The sequence below is a fragment of the Vulpes vulpes genome, chromosome 8 (genome assembly GCF_048418805.1).
Source record: "Vulpes vulpes isolate BD-2025 chromosome 8, VulVul3, whole genome shotgun sequence".
Classification (NCBI taxonomy): domain Eukaryota; kingdom Metazoa; phylum Chordata; class Mammalia; order Carnivora; family Canidae; genus Vulpes; species Vulpes vulpes.
In genome coordinates, this window is record NC_132787.1 from 91,330,022 (window position 1) to 91,347,000 (window position 16,979).

The following is a 16,979-nucleotide window of genomic DNA, read 5'->3' on the forward strand; positions in this document are numbered from 1 at the left end:
GGACCCTTTGGAGCCCAGGTGGTCAAGGAGTCTGGGCCATTAGAGAAGCCCCTTAGAGGGACTCTGAGAGCTGACAGATGCCTCTCTGATGGGCACATGGTTTTTCGTGTTTACATGGTCCTCCGGGGAAGTGTCTAAACACTGGTTCCCAGGGGAAGGGCTGTTTCACTGCCACATGTACTTGAACTTGCAGTGGTCTCTGCCTTTAGGTCCTAACTCACCCATTCAAGAGGCAATAAATTTCCCATCGATTGGTAGAGTCCCTTGATCAAATCCAAGAGATGCTGGAGTGTTGGGAAAAAAACCTGTCATGTGGATACATACCTGGCCTGAGGTCCCCATCCCAGATCCTGTCTTTTGAGGGGCTATCACCCCCATCCTGTCCCCTGCCCCAGCAGGTAGGCAGCCTCCCAGGAAGTGGGAAGCAGCAGCCTGGTGAGAGCAGGTACTCCAGAATCCCAACCACCAACATCTCATTTCCTTGAAGAGTGGCTTAGTCCTGAGTCACTCTCTCCTGTTCTATTCTAGTAATAGTCCCAAGGGCAGATGCCAAATCAGCCTGTCCATGCCTGTCTGGGAAGAATGCAGAAGGTGGTTGCTTGACATAGCTTTTTCTCTCAGGCACCACAGGGGCCTCAGGACTGTATCATCCCTACTTTCCTGTCTCCACATGGACCACAAGCAGGTTATGTGGTGGAAAAAAAAGGGCTTAGGTCAAAACACTGGATCACCTCTAAGCTGTGTTGAGCTTTCTCAACTTCTGAGACTGTGTCTTTATCCGTAAAGTGGGGATAACACTACCTACCCCACAAGTTATCATGTAAACTAAATGATGCCAAGTCAGGGCTCAAAATGGAATTCCTTTGCATCTGACCCCCGGTGCAATTGTTCCATGGTCACTTCACCTTCATCTCAGACATGCGATAATGAGGCTTCCTCGATTATACTAGTGGAAGCAGAGGGGAGGTATCTCTGTGCCTGACTGACCTGCCACCAAGGCTTGGGAGCCCTACAGTGCTTGGTTCTACCTGCCCCCACCTCAGAGGAGGGGTGGGTGGGCCTACTAGGTCGCTGGACATGGCTTTCTACTGGCTTGAACCCCTGAGCTGAGCCATCCACAGCCCCTAAGACCTGGTGGTGTGTGACTCTCGGGAGTGTTCTGCTGTGGCCATATGTTCCTAGAGCTCAGAGAAGAAGACCATGGGTTTGGTCATGGCTAAAGATTTTATTGCGAAAAGCTAACCTGGTCAGAGCCAGGCTCTCAGGCATCACGCTCTGAACTCAAAGTATCGGTCTCTCTTCTGCCGCTCCTGTGGGGATACCCTCTTCCCAGAGGGGAATGTCTGGTAGGTCTTCAGATTCTCAGGGGATACTCTTAAAAGGTTCCACTTCTTCTCTGGGCTCAGAGGAGGACTGGGGGGCAAGGACAGAGCCAGTGTTATATAGTGTGCCAGGGAACTGGAAGGAAGTGCCCAACCACGCCTGTATGCCCAATATTCTGGCCCAACTTGACCTTCCGGCTGCTCATTAGCTCAACATCTGATAAGTCACCCTGCAGTTGAGATGAGAATAATTTGCATCTGCACAACGGGTCAGTGGTTAAGAGAGAGAACATGGGTGTCAGATTCTGGCTCAAATCATGCTGGAAGTAGACACATTTAAAATGAACTAATGTTAGTACATCTGTCTTAGCTTTGCTTCAAGGAGTAAATGAGGTAATGCGTACAAAGCACTTCAATAATGCTGGGCAAGGAGGAAACACTTAAAATAAGAAATGGTGATGGCAATGATGTTAGTGACGGTGGTGTTAGTGGTGGTGATGGTGATAATGGTAATGGTGGTGGTAGTTGCAGTGATGGTGGTCGTGTAATGGTGGTAATAGTGTTGGTGGTGATGATGAGGGTCATGATGGTGATGGTGAGGGGTGGTGATATAATGGTGATAGTGGTGGTGGTGATGATGGTGATGAAACTCAGGAAAGGGCAAGGATTTTCCCCAGGCCACAGATGTGATCAGGGAAAGGGCTGAATGCAGGCATGGACCCTCTTACTCCCGATGACCTGGTTGGTCCTCCGTGTTGGGTGTGAAGCCATGAGCAGCATAGGCCGCCAGAAAATTTGGAGAAGAAATGGAGCTGGGGCATCCCAGGCTCCCCACAGATCCTGCCCAGGGTGATCTCAAGAGGAAATATATCCCCAGGAGAGGCTCCACATGGTCTCCAGGTTTGGTCTGACTCAGAGCCACCCAAGGGGCAGAGATGGCCAAGCCAGAGTCTTGGAGTTGGTGTCAGGAAATCTGGTTTTCTCTAGGTTCTATCTCCAATCAGACTTGCTACCCAGTACAAGTTTCTGAATCCGTCACTAAGCTTGTTTCCCTATCTATAAAATGGTCCCATCTATCCTACAGAGGCAGTTAAATTTGTGTCTTTCAAACCATTACACTCATTGGAAAGGGTTGCTGCCTTATTAATAATGGTAGTGATGAGACTTAGGGCTCTTGAGGCAAGGAAAGGGTCAGCATGTAGTTGGAAACCCCAGATCTTTCCACTGACCTCCTGATGCCTCCTTCCCCACACGACACCTTGGCAGCATATAGGCTTCTGATTTTCATGCCTTGGTGTCAGGAAGAAGAGCAAGGCAACCACGTGCCTGAAATATCCTACAAGGCAGAGCTGGCCATTCCTGGGAAAAGCAGCTCTCCCAGATAAAAAGCAGTGAGGTTCCGGCAGTGGGGAACTTTCACATTTTGCTGGATGGACAGTTGGGCTTTGAAAGGTGTTTTGTAGTCCTGAGGAGAACATTTTCTGAGTCTGGTCGGGGTTGGGGGTGGTGGGGGGAACCAAGTCCCGCTCTGTGCAGTGCCCCCTATGTCCGCCAGAGGGCAGCAGTTCCCCACTGCTCAGAGCCGCTGTGCCCACGTTTGGACGAGTGTAGCTGCAAGGCTGCCATCGCTGGAGAGAAGCCTGTAGATTCTGGCCAGCAAAGATAGTGGGGTTTGCTCCCCAACTCCCCATTCATCTGACCAGGAAAACACCCTTTCCGATTCTGCTCATTTAAAGGCCCACTATCACCATCATCCGTGTAGGGCTGCCAAAACCCCTGACGCCTTGCTGTGTAACTGTTGCCCTCTGTACCTTAGGCTCTTTAGGGCCAAATCTGAACTCATTTTTCAGTCTGAGTGGCATGCGCCTGGCTGAAAGCAGGTGCCCATGGACATGCGTTTGTAGAATGCATGAATGGAGGGCAGGCACTCACAGGTCAGTGGGGAGGGGGTACCGGTCCCACTCCTTCACAGGCAACACGAAGTAGGGAACCCGAGGCACCAGGCCCGTCTTGTCTAGATAGAACTTCCGATGCTCCTGTGCCATCTACAGCTCGACCCAAGGAAGAGATGATAGGCTGTTAGTGTGCAAGAGTGACCTGGGGCACCTGCAGTACCTGCCTGGCTATACCTGGGCAAGGGGTGGGGCTGCCTCCCCTAATGCCCTTGTTGGAGTCCCCAGCTGGGTGTTCTGCGATCAGTTCCCTGTCTGTCTAATGGGGATAAAGGCCTGCACCCCACCAGCTTTGCTAAGGAGAGTAAATGAGACAGGTGACCAGCAGAGGTAAGATACATGAATCCTGGCTCAGCAGGTGGCACAGGTAAGCTTTGTGTGTTTGTTTCTCCCTTTCCCTACCCCCTGGACTGGAGGTGCCCTGCATGAGAGTCATGATGGGGAGCAAAGGCCTTTCCATGCCCATTGACATGGTCCCACAGCCCCCCTCGGAGCCTGACAGCATTGACCTGGTCCTCTCCCTGGGGAGGGAAGGTACTCTGTCTGCCCTGAGTATCTGGAGGTACCCATGTCCTTGAAATCAGGCTGGAGGAATGGTTGCAAGAGAAGTGAGGGAGAGACTGGAGTTTCTAGGAACACAGCAGAGAATGAGCCCTGGCCCCCAGTGAAGTCCACAGGGCCATGGGGCAGAGGTGAGGGTGGGAGCATCCCCAAAGGCTCTGACTCCACTGACAGTGGGGGTGAGCAGGGACAAGAGCCCCAAGAGGCCGTGGGAAGGGGCATCCAGGAAGCAGTCCTGAGCCTCGTCCCCAGTGCCCCGAGCCAAACCCCTAGGCTCCTTGCTAGGTCTGGGGCTTCAAAACAGTGAACAGAGTCACTCTTTGAGGGTGAGAGGTCTCCTCTGGCTTCAAGCCCATCCCCCTGCCTCTCCGCCTTGGAGAGGAGGCAGCAGCCCAGGCCAGGGCAGCCCACCTGGTAGAAACCAGTGATCTGGGCCAAGCGGTCACTGTCCAGGTTGAAGCGGGTGTAGCTGGGGACGTGCAGCCCGCGGTCCCGGGTGAGGGAGCGCTTACTCAGCACCAGGTCGGGGTTTGAGGAGAAGAGGGTAGGGAGGTGGCCGCCTTTGCTGAAGGGAGTGTAGCTCCTCTCCAGGGCTGCGTTGCGTTGGTCCTGGAAGTACTTGAGGGTGGCGGTGCCGTAGGGGGAGCCGACGGAGAAGGCCACACTGGGAACATGGCCCTGGTACCTGCAATGGTAATGGGGGTGGGGGGAATGGGAGGGAAGATGGGTGCGAGATTCCGGGTCAGTTCCACAAGAGGCCCCTCGATCCCAGGGATGGGCTCAGTGGGCCCCGTGGGTCACTTCTGGGCCTTGAGAGGCTTCCCCAAGGTGCGCTGCCCGGTTCGGGGCTCCAGGGAAGGATGAGTGCAAGAGACTCCCGGCCTTTACGCCACCACCACCACCACCCCCCCACACACACACAGAGGATGGTCATCCCTCAAGACCAGAGCCTGCTGCAAGGCCAAAGCACCAGGCCCCATCCTGAGCCCCGAGCAAGCCTGCAGGCGAGTCATTCTCCATCCACTCTGGGTTTGGCCCAAAGATGGGGAGGCCTCCTGCCGCTCTCTCCTTAAGGGTAGAGAGACTGTAAGAAGTTGGCAGGGACACGGCAGTGATGGGGGCTGTAAGATTTGTTGTAGCTATAAGGCCTGGGTTTAGGAGCTGCAGCCTGGTTCCAGCTCGATGACGCAGGCAGCCTGCAAGGAGCCCCATCGCCCTCTGCTGCCAGGAGGCCAACGAGAGCGGAGAGGGACGGGGGCTGGCGAGCGGGACCCCTGGAGACACAGAGAGCATAAGCACACATAGTACACTAAGGAGCCCCAGTCACGTGAGATTTACTTGCTGTAGCCAAGTGAAGGGACAGCAGGCGAAGAGAGGGAGTGTCAGCCTTTGTGCAAATGATAGAGACCAATGCTTTCCCAGTCAGTGCTTCTCACCCCCTGGGACCAGGCCCTGCCCCCATGGTGCCCCTGAAATGGCCCTTGACAAGGCCATCAGGGGGCTCCTGCAGCACTGGGCATTGCTGAGATCTGCCTTCTCGAAGCGCTGCTTCTGGATTTTATGACACTGTTCTCTCCTTGTCTGCTGGGGTTTTCACCTCCCTCTCGATCCTCCCCCCACCCCCCACCCCCGCCCATGACGTGCCTCCTCTGCTCTCTTCCTGTGGGGGTCTGTCCTGAGTCCACACGGTCCCCTGGGGGATGGAATCCATGTGAAGGCCTTAACTGTGCCTTCACAGGCAGCAGCCCAGCTGCTGGATCCTGTGCGGATGATCTGTGGGCTCCATCCCCAGCCCAGGAGTTCCCTCAGACTCCTGTCCGCAGTGGCACACAGGCCGCCCCCTCGGATGTCCCAGGCCCGGTCCCCCGCCCCCCCACCTCCCCAGCATCTCAGCCCATCCTGGTGGAGAGCACTCGTCAGGCGGCCAAGTCAGAAACCTGACATCTGCCTCCCTCAGCTTCGTCCTTCACATGCCATCAGTCCCCAAGCCCCGGGCCTCCATCTCCCTTCCAAGCTTGGGCCCTGCCACCTCTTGCCTGGACTGTGGCCGCAGCAGCCCCCCATCCTCTCAACTGTACTCTGACTTCCCACGCCTTTCCCATACTTCATCCGGACTGACTTTTCTAAAGTCAAGCGCTGAGCGTGGCATTCACGGCCGTCTGGGAGCTGACCTCGCCTCCTCTCCGGCCTCACCAGCTGCCTCCGGCCTCACCAGCTGCCCTGCACTGGTTGTGAAGAGCCATCTGCAGTTTCCTGCATGTCCCTGCTCTTTCTCCCTCCCTTGGGGTTTGCCCTGTGCCCCCCCCCCCCCCGCCATCAGGAATGTCAAACCCGCCTCTCCTGCTGCTCGTGATGCTTGCCCCCCAAAAGGATCCTTAAGGCCTGTTCTATGGAGCACCTGGGTGGCTCAGTCAGTAAAGCATCTGACTGTTGACTTCAGCTCAGGTCATGATCTCAGGGTCGTGAGATCAAGTTCTGAGCTGGGCTCCACGCTCAGCAGAGTCTGCTTGGGATTCTCTCTCCTTCTCCCTGGCCCCTGCCACTTGTGCTCTCTCTAATAAATAAATAAATCTTCAACAATAAATACCTGCCCTATCATTTCTTTGAGATCCTTTCCTTGCCATCTCTTCCAGGTCTAGGTGGGTCCTGCTTTCTCTTCCCGTGGCACCACCAGCCATACCTCACTCCTAATGCTCTCATCTGTTTTATATCTTTGTCTCCACCACTAGACTGGGAGCTTTTTTTTTTTTTAAGATTTTATTTATTTATTCATGAGAAACACAGAAGAGAGAGAGAGAGAAGCAGAGACACAGGCAGAAGGAGAAGCAGGCTCTATGCAGGGAGCCTGATGTGGGACTCGATCCCAGGACTCCAGGATCATGCCCTGGGCCAAAGGCAGGCACTAAATCACTGAGCCACCCAGGGATCCCTGACTGGGAGCTTCTTGAGCAGAGCTGGATCACGTCTCACCTCTGGATCCCCGGTTTTCAGTGCCAGGTCTGGCAGGTAGAAAATGTTTAGGAAATGAACAAAATGAGTGGCCACGTGCCGATAGCATCAGTGACATTTCCGGGTGGACTGACTCACACAAATGCCCGAAGACCATGCCGCAGGGACCCCCAGCACCCCTCCCTGGGAGCTCCCAGGGGATCTTGCCACCCCCTGCGACATCATGGGTGTCCCCATGTCACCAGGCAAAAGGACACTGCGGTCGAAGTCAGTGTTTCAGGATTACCTGTGGCAGCTGCTCTGGGCCTCGGCCTCCTCACCAAAAAAATTAGAAAGCAATGCATGGCTTCCTTCTTCCCATCTTCAGGTGGAAATCAAGAAAGCCAAGCATGGTAATGACAGACAGGCCTTCCAATTGCTCTTCACTGTGGGCAAAATATAACAAGAGTCCTTCCCTGGTTCCTGGCCCTACCTCCCGTCAGCAGCTGTGCCTTTTTAGAATCTTGCAGCACTCGAGGTTGCCTAGGCCCGAGCAGGGAGTGAGGGGGAAAACCCTCCACTGCACTCAGGCATTTGTCCAGCCTCACCTCTCCTGCCCGTGGCTTCTCTCTGCCCTGGAGACCATGACCCTGGGGATCCTAACCCATTCCCACCTGCCTCTGCCCTTCTGCTCACTCCTCCCGAGTTCCTGGCTGATGGCTGGGTCTCCTTTCCCGAAAAGATGGTCAGCTGGTGAGGCCCATGAGGTCACCTTGGCCACTTTGAGGACAGAGTCCTCCTCTCTGCCACGGTTTATTCCCTCCTGGGTCCAGAGCCTCCCACCCTCCCATCAGTATTTCCCTGTTTCTCCCGGCCCCTGTCCTTCTACTTCTCTCTTAGCTTTTTTCCCTCTGCCTACACACACACACACACACACACACACACACATACACACACACACACACATTTGTGTGCGCTCTTCCCAGGCTGCAAAATCCTCTGGTGGGCCTTGCTGCCTCACATCCCACCCTTTCTCTTCTTTATTCCCGAATTTCTCCGCAAAATGTTCTGTACCTTCTACCTTTGTTTCTCCCTCTCCCGTTATTTCCTTGACCTCCCCCAGTCCGATCACCCTGCTTAAACGTGAGCCTGTGATTTTTCATTAAGATAATGTAAGATCATCCAATCGCCAAATCCAACATCCTTGGCTCTCTCTCGGCAACACTCGCACTGATGCGGAAACTCATTTGCAAGAAACATAACCTGAGCAGTAGAAGCAAGGTTCCTGAGAGCTCTTTGTGCTAGGGATGAAACCTAATAAAAATATAGGCTCAACAGTCAAGCAGCCAGAGACCAGCAGCAGGGAGCTCTTCCTTCCTTCCTCCTGATGAGTCCTTTCACACGGAGGGGGCTCCCCACAGACGTGCCTCTGTCCCCCACTTGCTCTTCCATTAAAAGGTGAAAGAACATCAGGCCAGGGGGTTGAAGAGGGGAAGGAAGCTTGTTGAAGCCACCCCCACCCCTTTTCCTTGCAAGCAAGCAAGCCCACACTGCTCCTTGCTGCTGTTCTGAGTGGACACTCTCTGCGCTTCAGGAGGAAAGCCTGCCCCCATCCAGCCCTGCCATCTCCTTCTGGGGTTCAGGATCAGCTCTGTTCTCTCATATCAGCTTTCGCTCTTTTATCTTATTTCTCTAATGGTTCAGAATGTAGGGATGAAGGACACGCTGATCATCAGGTGCTGTCAAACCCCAACAAAAAGATGATAAAGCGACAGCATGAAAACTAAAGAAAGTTGTCCACAACATTCTTTAGGGACAAACGCATGACCCAAGAACATCAAACTGGCCAAGCGGCCATTCAGGTATAAAGGCAGCTGCCGGGCCCTTCCCGGCATGAAAGAGCTCAGGAAATAAAGCAACCTATAGGCTCTCCTTGCAAGTAGTCCTCGGTGACGAAATCCTGCCAACTAGGAGATGATTCAAAAGAAAGAAATACCCAGTAAATGTAGAACCTCGGTGAAAAGGGCTGGTGGTTAGCTTCAAATCTATTTAAAAGTACGGAACTAGAAATAGCAGCTAGGTGAAGGCTGGTTGCAGAACAGAATGTAAATGTTATAAAACCTGTCAAAGGGAAAAATAATTTCAGTAACAAAAATTGGGGGGTGGGGGGGTGGGGGGGCGATGAGAGTGTACTAACGAAGAATTTATAAGCAGAGTCAGCCCCAGGGCAACTACATTTAAGACGTGTCATTGAAGGATACACAACACAGTGACTCTCACCCCTGGATGGTTTTTGTTCTCCCTCCCTCTCCCCACTTTAGAGGGATCTTTCGGGAATTAATGCCTCTTGAGCTGAATTACCATTTATCTCAAGTCTGGATATTCTTCCATTTTATGCCAGTATCTTTCTCTTCTGTTAGGTCCTAGTAAGACTAAATTCCATGATTTTCATTTTAAAATAGCAAATGTGGCATGAACATATTTTTATAGAATTGCTTTGTCTGTCGAGCCAGCCAGCCAGCCAGCCAACCAACCATCGAGTCTTTTAGCTGAATAATGGGACCTGGAATGAAGTTCACCAAAGGCTAACCCTGGTTAATTCTAGGTCTTTGGATTTGGGGTGGTTTGTTTCTTTCTGCTTTGTACATGTATCTTTTCTTTTCTTTTTCTTTTTTTTTTTTTTAAGATAGTGAGGTAGTGTTAAGAATTACTTTACTGGGGGGATCCCTGGGTGGCGCAGCGGTTTGGCGCCTGCCTTTGGCCCAGGGCGCGATCCTGGAGACCCGGGATCGAATCCCACGTCGGGCTCCCGGTGTATGGAGCCTGCTTCTCCCTCTGCCTGTGTCTCTACCTCTCTCTCTCTGTATGACTATCATAAATAAATAAAAAAAAAATTAAAAAAAAAAAGGAATTACTTTACTGGGAACTCACTGTGCGCCGGGAGTCAGGGACCCAGAGGACCACAAGGCTCACCCCTTCTTCCTCCAGCCTACCCCCTCGTTCTGTATTTACTGTGTTACACGGTGGTGTGCAGGAGCTGTGCTGGAAGTGGACGCTCAATGCTATGAAATGCAGGGAGGGAGGGCCACTCCAGGGAGAAGGTGGAGCTCCACGAAGGGCCCTCCATTGAGGTCAGGCTTTGAAAAGAACTTCAGTGTGAAGGGGGATGGCCTGGGACCTGGTTCTCTTCCTCCACTTATCTTCTAGATGCTTCCAGATGCCCCAGAGTCCTCTTCTCTTTTCAGAGACCCAGTCCTTCTGGGAGAGCTCATTTATGTTGGACTTCCAACACTGCCCATACACCAAGGATGCCCAGGTCTGTGTCTCTGTGTTTCTTCTTCCAGCTATGGATCCACACACCTAATTGTCCACAGAGGGCTTGCCCATGAATGCCAGACTCAGCTGAATGGAAACCAGCCTGCTCCTCTTCCTGGATAGCTCTGCTTTGCTGGATGACACCTATATTCACCCCTCACAAGCCAGAAACCAGGATTCCCATCACCTCTCGTCTCCATCTCCCTCCTGTCCCTAAGTCCTGCTACTCTCCCATGGCTGCCGCTTCCTCTTGGCTCATTAGGACTGTCCAGAATCTTCTAGCCAGTCTCCCAGACCAAGTCTCACCCCTCCATCCTGCTGTCCATGCTGCTGCCGGAGCCATCTTTCTCAAGGATGCATCACCAAGGCTCACCTCTCTCTTCTCACTTCCCCCAGGCGCCCAATTCCTCAGAAGTGTCACATCTCTAGGGTCTCACATGCTGTCTGCACCTCTAAGCCTTTGCGCATATTTACTTTACCTGGGATGCCATGGCCCCTCCTGCCCCCAGGGGGTTCCTCACCCACTCACAGAGTCAGGGCTCTCTGTCACCTTCCCTAACTACACACTCTCTACCTAGCGTGTATGTGTCACACCTTCCGTCCCTGCTCAGGAGCACATTGGTCCACCTCCTCTGCTAATCTGTGTTCTCTATCCTCAGCACCTACGCAGCACCTAACAGAGGATAAGTAATAAATGGCCGCTGGAGGAAGCAGAAGTCCATGAACCCAGGGGGCACCATGTCCCTGAGCACTGCTTTATTTTTTTTTAATTGGTCTTATTTTTTATTTTTTTAAAGGTTTTATTTATTCATGAGAGACACAAAGAGAGAGGCAGAGACATAGGCAGGGGGAGAAGCAGGCTCCTTGTGGGGAGCCTGATGTGGGACTCGATCCCAGGACCCTGTGATCACGACCTGAACCACAGGCTCAACCACTGAGCCACCCAGGTGCCCCCTGAGCACTGCTTTAAAAGGGCTTGGCTCTGATCGGCAGAGCGCACACCACACACAGCGTCCCACCCACAGGGGCCTTTTGCGCTCTTCTGAAGAAAGGAGCTATAGAAATGTGACGTGTTCCTGTGATTCTTCACCACCCCCAGGCTCTTTGCCATACTCCTCCTCTGCTCCCCGATTTTCCACCTTCTCTGAATGCCAAGATATTTGCATCCCAATAGAATAGAAGCCCTCTCCTCCGCAATCCTCCTAAGGTTCTGCTTAGATTCCAGATCCTGTTCAGAATTTGCTGCTCAGGGAGGGGCATGGGTATGCCCACATATGTGCACACGTTCACATTCATTTAGCCCCAGAGGACACATTTCACATTCATTTAGCACCAAAGGCTAGCCAGGTCTATGTCCCCTGGATACACTTGCATGTGTGTGCCTTGAGCGAGACCCTGTGCAGTTCTATGGTAAAGCTTTCCAAAGGTTTGTTGTTGGTGATTATGTGGCCGGTCAACGTGGAGAGAACAGAAGAGAATGGCAGGTCTCATCCCAGGGCATCAAACAGTCCCCATGGTGCTGCCACCCCTCCTCCTTGACTCCCTCATCCACTGCCTGGCTCCTCAGCCACTTGCACACGAGCTGGGAGACAGTGCTCAGCTGGGGCCCCCCGGCAACAGTCCTCTGTGTATCCCTGTGTGTACAGGAAGCAATCCCTCCCTGTCTCTTGATGGCCCTGGTTGGCCCCATACCTGACATTAAAATTAATTACCATGCCATCAGAGATCCCACAAGCAGCCTTATTAACTAATTAACTTGTGACTATTCGGCACGTCCTTGTTCCACACTTGCTTTCTTCTCTACAATTCCTGCTGAGTACAGTGAGATCAGATCCTTCCCCTGGGCAAAAGCTTTCAAGGGCTCCCCATTGTCTATGAAATTAAGAACAAACGGTCCAGACTCTCAAGGCCCTGCTTGACGTGGGGCTCTGGGAGAGGTCTTTCCAATCTTCCCATCCATTGCCACATTGCAGCTTTTCCACTCCAGCTAAATAGGCCATTTGCTGTTTTGGAAGCATATAGGGCAAGCACCTCCACCCCTGCCTTTCCTCAGCAACACCCTCCATCCCGAAGACGCTGTCTCCTCCTCTCCCTGCCTTGTGATCTTAGCCATCCCTCAAGGTCCATTTCCAATACCCCCTTTTCCATGGAGCCACCCACAGACCATGCCTGTCCTCTCCATTGAACTGTCTATGCCCTTTGTCTCTGTCTCTGTCTTTCTCTCTCTCAAGTTCTTACTTACATAATCTCTACACCCAATGTGGGGCTCGAACCCACGACCCCAAAATCGACAGTCACCATGCTCTTCCTACAGAGCCAGCGGGACGCCCTCCTTTGTGACTCTCTTATGTCCCACTTCACGTTCTTGCCGTGTTGTAATTATCTGGGCCTTTACTCTGTCTGGTGTTTCTTTCTGAAGCATAAACTCCATGGGGAGAGAGGGAGGTGTTCTACCCATATCTGTATCCCTGGCACTGCTGGTGCTCAGGAGACACTCTGTAAATATTCATTGAAATAAACTGACAAGCAGAGGCACATTCTTAAGGGCTGATGGTTCTTCTGGAAAGAAGGAGGGTCCCTGTTACAAAGCCTATGTCTCTAGGGGCCCCTAACCCCCTGTTCATAGGAAGTCTTCCCCGTTCTTCAGGGTTATGTGAGAGGTAACAGTGGCCTGTCTGGGCACATGGAGTCTCCTATATCCTGTTTGTATGTGGCCTAAGTAGCCCAGGATGTACTGGCCTGTCTTCGGGGTTGCAGCTCCAGCGCCAGGCCCCAGGCTGACACAGAAAAGGGCTCCTCTGTACCAGCCTGGCCCACACCTGTCTCAGCCTGCAGGTAAGGTCTCAGGCCTGAAGCAGCTGGCAGGAGGCGGTGGGGTGCTAGCTGTAGCTGGTACCGGCTCATACTGGCTGAAGGGAGCTGATTATTAAATTTCTAGGATTTTTTGAGCTGTTGTTGAACAAGCCAGTATTAAATATTAAATTATATGTTTTTTTAAAAAAGAATTATGTTCTGTAAAGTCATAAAGAAATTATATTGAAAACAAAGGGAATAAGCATTCAAAACTCATCACTACCTAATTATGTCACTATATTTTACTACCGTCTGTGTTCTGGACTTCAGCTACATCTCTTGCATCTGTAGGGTAGAGTTACTGTATAGTGTGTGCTGCTGTGCATCTCTTCCAGCTCTGCCCTGTGACTCCATGTTGATAGCTTGAAATCAGCCACGGGGGGAGTGTTTTTATACCACAGATAGTAGATGAATGCTACAAACCAGGGGTTTTTTTCTCTCCAGAGAGTAGGTTGTCAACATTTACCAGAGGATCTACTGTATGGGGATTCTGGGGAAAGGGACACAGCCACCTGCATGTGGCTACCTTCTCAACAATGTCCACCCTCCTGACAGTGGAATCCACTGATTTTAGGGTCCTGAGGCCCCTGAGGCAGATGGGGGCACAGCCTCCACTCTAGGCAGGTAGAGGAAAGTGGAGGGGGTGCAAGTCCCCCTGCAGTAGTAGTCTGGCCCTGAATGAATGCACAGCGGCAGGTCAAGTGTTTGGACTGAGAGCCTGGTAAAGTGTGGTGGGAGGCAGAGAGCAAGGGGATGGATACCATTTAGATCTGACCTGCCAGCAGGAGGCACAGAGCCCCACTGAGGCCAGTCTCATCCCTTGAAAAACATTACAATCCCAGAAACTCAGACCCAAGAATCCCCTACTCACTGCAGGGAAGGCTCACGGGTCAGACAGAGGCAGGGTGCCTGAGGGCTGTGCTGCTCAGAGCAGCAAGAGACCAGGTGGGACAGCCTGGCCAATGAACCTGAAGACCAGCATCCTGTTTCCCTTGGTACCCGGAATCAGGCCTTGAACACTGCAGGGATCTCACTAATGATACAGATAACATTTGGACAGATGGAGGACAGTCTGGGTGTTGAAGTCACACAGATATGGCAGGGTAACTTGGTAAATGACCCTAGGCAAGCTGACCATTGCTCATCTGGGTTGTTGCAAAGGTTTTTTTAGAGAAAGTCTGTAAAGAGCCCACCACAATGTCTGGCACATAGTAGGTGCCCATGCCTGGGGGCTCACAATGCTACCACAGGGCATCAGGGACCTGGTTCAAAGCCAGTTCTTCCATCACCAGCCTGGAGCTCAGGCAAGTCCCCCTGCAGACCTCAGTGGCCACATCTGGAACAGGAGGGGGCTGGGCTACATGATCTCCAAGGTCCTTACCACTGTGAATTTCTCTGCCTCTATGAATAAAACTGGTAAGAGGGATGATTTGAGTGTCAGAAAAGACCGGCTGTGCTTAAAATCCTGTGATTAATATTTGAAAAGACACACAAAAATAATAATTATCCAAGTGTGGTGGGGAATCTTGGATTCTTTCATTAAGCCAACAAAATGAAGTAGCATTTAGAAACATAAGATAACTCAGTGCATTCTTCACTGATGGGGATCTTTAGGGACAGCATAACTCTCCCAGAAAGATCCACAGCAAAAGCTGTAGATACAGACTCAGCTATTCAAACTAGTCCAGTTCATGCTTGGAGCCTTCTTTATGATTCACTTGTTATCACAATTTCTAGATCAATCACAAGACAGGGTGCTCAAGGGAACTGCAGACAAGTGGCATGGATAAAGAAGCAACCCAGGATTGCTTTTGAAATACACAACTCCCCCTGCCCATGGGGCAGAGTGGGGGAACACTTGGGAATGGTTAGGTTCCACCTGGGGATAGTGGAGAGCTTAAGAAAAAAAAAAATAATGTACAGAATTAAACTCCATGATAAACACCCAGGATGATGTAAATACCATGATCCAGGGCTGCAAAGATGGCTTTGAACTAAGCCTTATGTGTTTACACTATAAGAGGAACCCCTCTAGGGCAGCCCCCTGCTTGTTTGTCTTATCACAACACCTGGCACATCCCAAGCACTCAACATGTCTTTGTCAAAGGAATGCCTAAATGAAGGAAAGAATTAATAGGAAAATCCTAAGCCACCTTTTCTTACACACCCAGCTTGACATCAGGAGCATCTCAAAATCCAGTCCGTGCCCTCCATGCCCGGGGCCACCGGTAGAAGAAAGACAACGATCTTACACCCTGGAAGAAGGGGTTGGGAGTGGAAATCTCAGACACTTTGAGAGAAAGGGCCAAAGAATGGAAGAGACAGTCAGACTTGCGTCTTGGATGTTTGGAGCTTGATAACAGCCAGTGAAAGGAAAGGTAGGTTTGACCCTGCACCTGAAAATGTAAAAGGTTAAGACGGATCTGGGGACCCGGAGGCTTTCAACGCCAGCAGTCTGTGACGATTAAGTGAGATGGGGTGGGGTGGGGGGTACCGACCACGAAGTCCAGGGGCCTTGCACTCCACTGAGAAATAACTACTGCCCGACCCGCCTTGCCAGATTCTTCGAGCCCACCCGGGGAGCCCACGCGGTCTCTCCTTTTGTCCTTCAACCGACAAAGATGACTCTTGAGCGAATCCTGGGTGCGGAGCACTGGGTTGGGGCCCGAAAACCCTGCTCCCTTCTTGCTCTCGCTCCCCCCCCCCCCCCCCCAGGGGTCTCCAACACCAACCTCGCGCAGCGGCTCCCTCTCCTCCCGCTTTCCCGCGGCCCAGGCTGGGTGTGCTCCGCGCTCGCAGGGGCCTGACTTCCTGGGGGGGCGGGGGGGTACCTGGAGAGCCCCAGGCCCGCCCAGCCAGGGCTGCTCGGAGCGGAGCGCACGCCAGCCCCGGGAAGCCGGCGGCCAGGTGCACAGGGGCGCGCAGGGCGGAGTTTCCAGCGGGAGGAGGGGTCTGGGGGGTGGGGGGACCCCGACCGGCGGGAGCAGGCGGGGCCGGGGGTGGGGGCGGCCTTACCCGGGCATGAGGCCGGGAGGCACGTAGGCGGCGTTGAACTCGGTCAGCAGCGTGCCCGCGCTGCGGGAGGCCATGGTGGGTGCAGCGCCTCGCGCCGCCCCAGGGCGCCCTGCCCGACGGTAAACAGCCCGGGGCACCTGGCAACCACAGGGGCCGCGCGGCCGCCGCGTTCGGGGCGCGGGGGGGGGGGGCTCCCTCCTGGCGCCTGCTCTCCTGTGGGCCCCAGCGGCTGCGTTCACGTCCAGGGATGATGGGCTCCTCTCTGCTTCGCCGCCCGCCCGGGATGCGGTGTCGCCGGGATGCGGGATGGAGGTGGAAACTCGCTGGAGAGGCCCGCGGAGTGTGCCTCCCCCCCTGGTCGCTGCAGGCCTCGCCCACCCCGCCTGGGGCGCCCTGGCTTCGAGGCGGAGCAGAAAGCAGCAGCCCCATCGCCGCCCCGCTCCAGGAGCCCAGGAGGCCGCAGGGACCCCAGGAGCCAGCGCTCGGGCACCCCAGTCCCCCAAGGAGATTGTCTTCATTGCTCTCTCACCTCTCCCTGGGAGCTTTCTTCTCACCTCGTCCTGCCCGGCAAACTACTCTACAAGAGTGGTTTATAAGTAAAGGGCAAAAAACAAACCCTGGAAAGGTCTGGGTGTGTGATTTACACCTGTCCCCAGTTCTGAAGTCCAGTCCACAAGGTTAGCTGGTTTGCACCCCAACTGGGGATAGTGGAGAGCAACCTCCCGGGTGAGGTTTTCTTGTAATGATGCCTCCCTCCTGTAACTGGTGCCCCCACATCCCATTTCTCCAGTGACCCTCATCTCAGCCCTGGTCTTTAACTGGGGTGTGAGAGAGTGGTGGCAGCCTCCAAAGGCAACGTGTTCTTTGCCACTTGGAGCCAAACCTGCCTCCCAGCTCCCTGGCAGCAGTGCTAGTATCAGTGAGAGCCCCCTGCAGTTTATCCTCGGCCTTCACAGTTTCGCTCAAATCCTGTCGGAGGAGAGGTGTTATCTTCACAGTTTGACTCTGTGAATGGCAGCTGATGAAGACCATA

General features: G+C 53.2%; 2 protein-coding genes across 6 annotated transcripts in view; one reads left to right on the plus strand and one right to left on the minus strand.

Moving 5' to 3' along the window:
• OTOF (otoferlin) overlaps positions 1-16,979 on the plus strand; it is a 215,659-nt gene that overhangs the window by 99,586 nt on the left and 99,094 nt on the right. For 3 of the 5 annotated variants that reach the window (XM_072767467.1, XM_072767469.1, XM_072767471.1), the window contains exon 1: positions 15,103-15,309. The exons of the other annotated variants lie outside the window; for them this stretch is intronic. The gene's annotated coding sequence lies outside the window, so the exon portion shown is untranslated. Of the gene's footprint in view, positions 1-15,102; positions 15,310-16,979 lie in introns of those variants that run through there. 5 annotated transcript variants of the gene reach the window in all.
• On the minus strand, positions 1,206-16,055 carry CIMIP2C (ciliary microtubule inner protein 2C). The gene is made up of 4 exons (XM_025983958.2): positions 15,947-16,055; positions 4,247-4,520; positions 3,255-3,367; positions 1,206-1,413 (listed from the first exon to the last, which is right to left on the minus strand). Exons 1-4 carry the CDS (start codon positions 16,018-16,020, stop codon positions 1,269-1,271), a joined length of 606 nt encoding a protein of 201 aa, XP_025839743.1. The 5' UTR covers positions 16,021-16,055; the 3' UTR covers positions 1,206-1,268.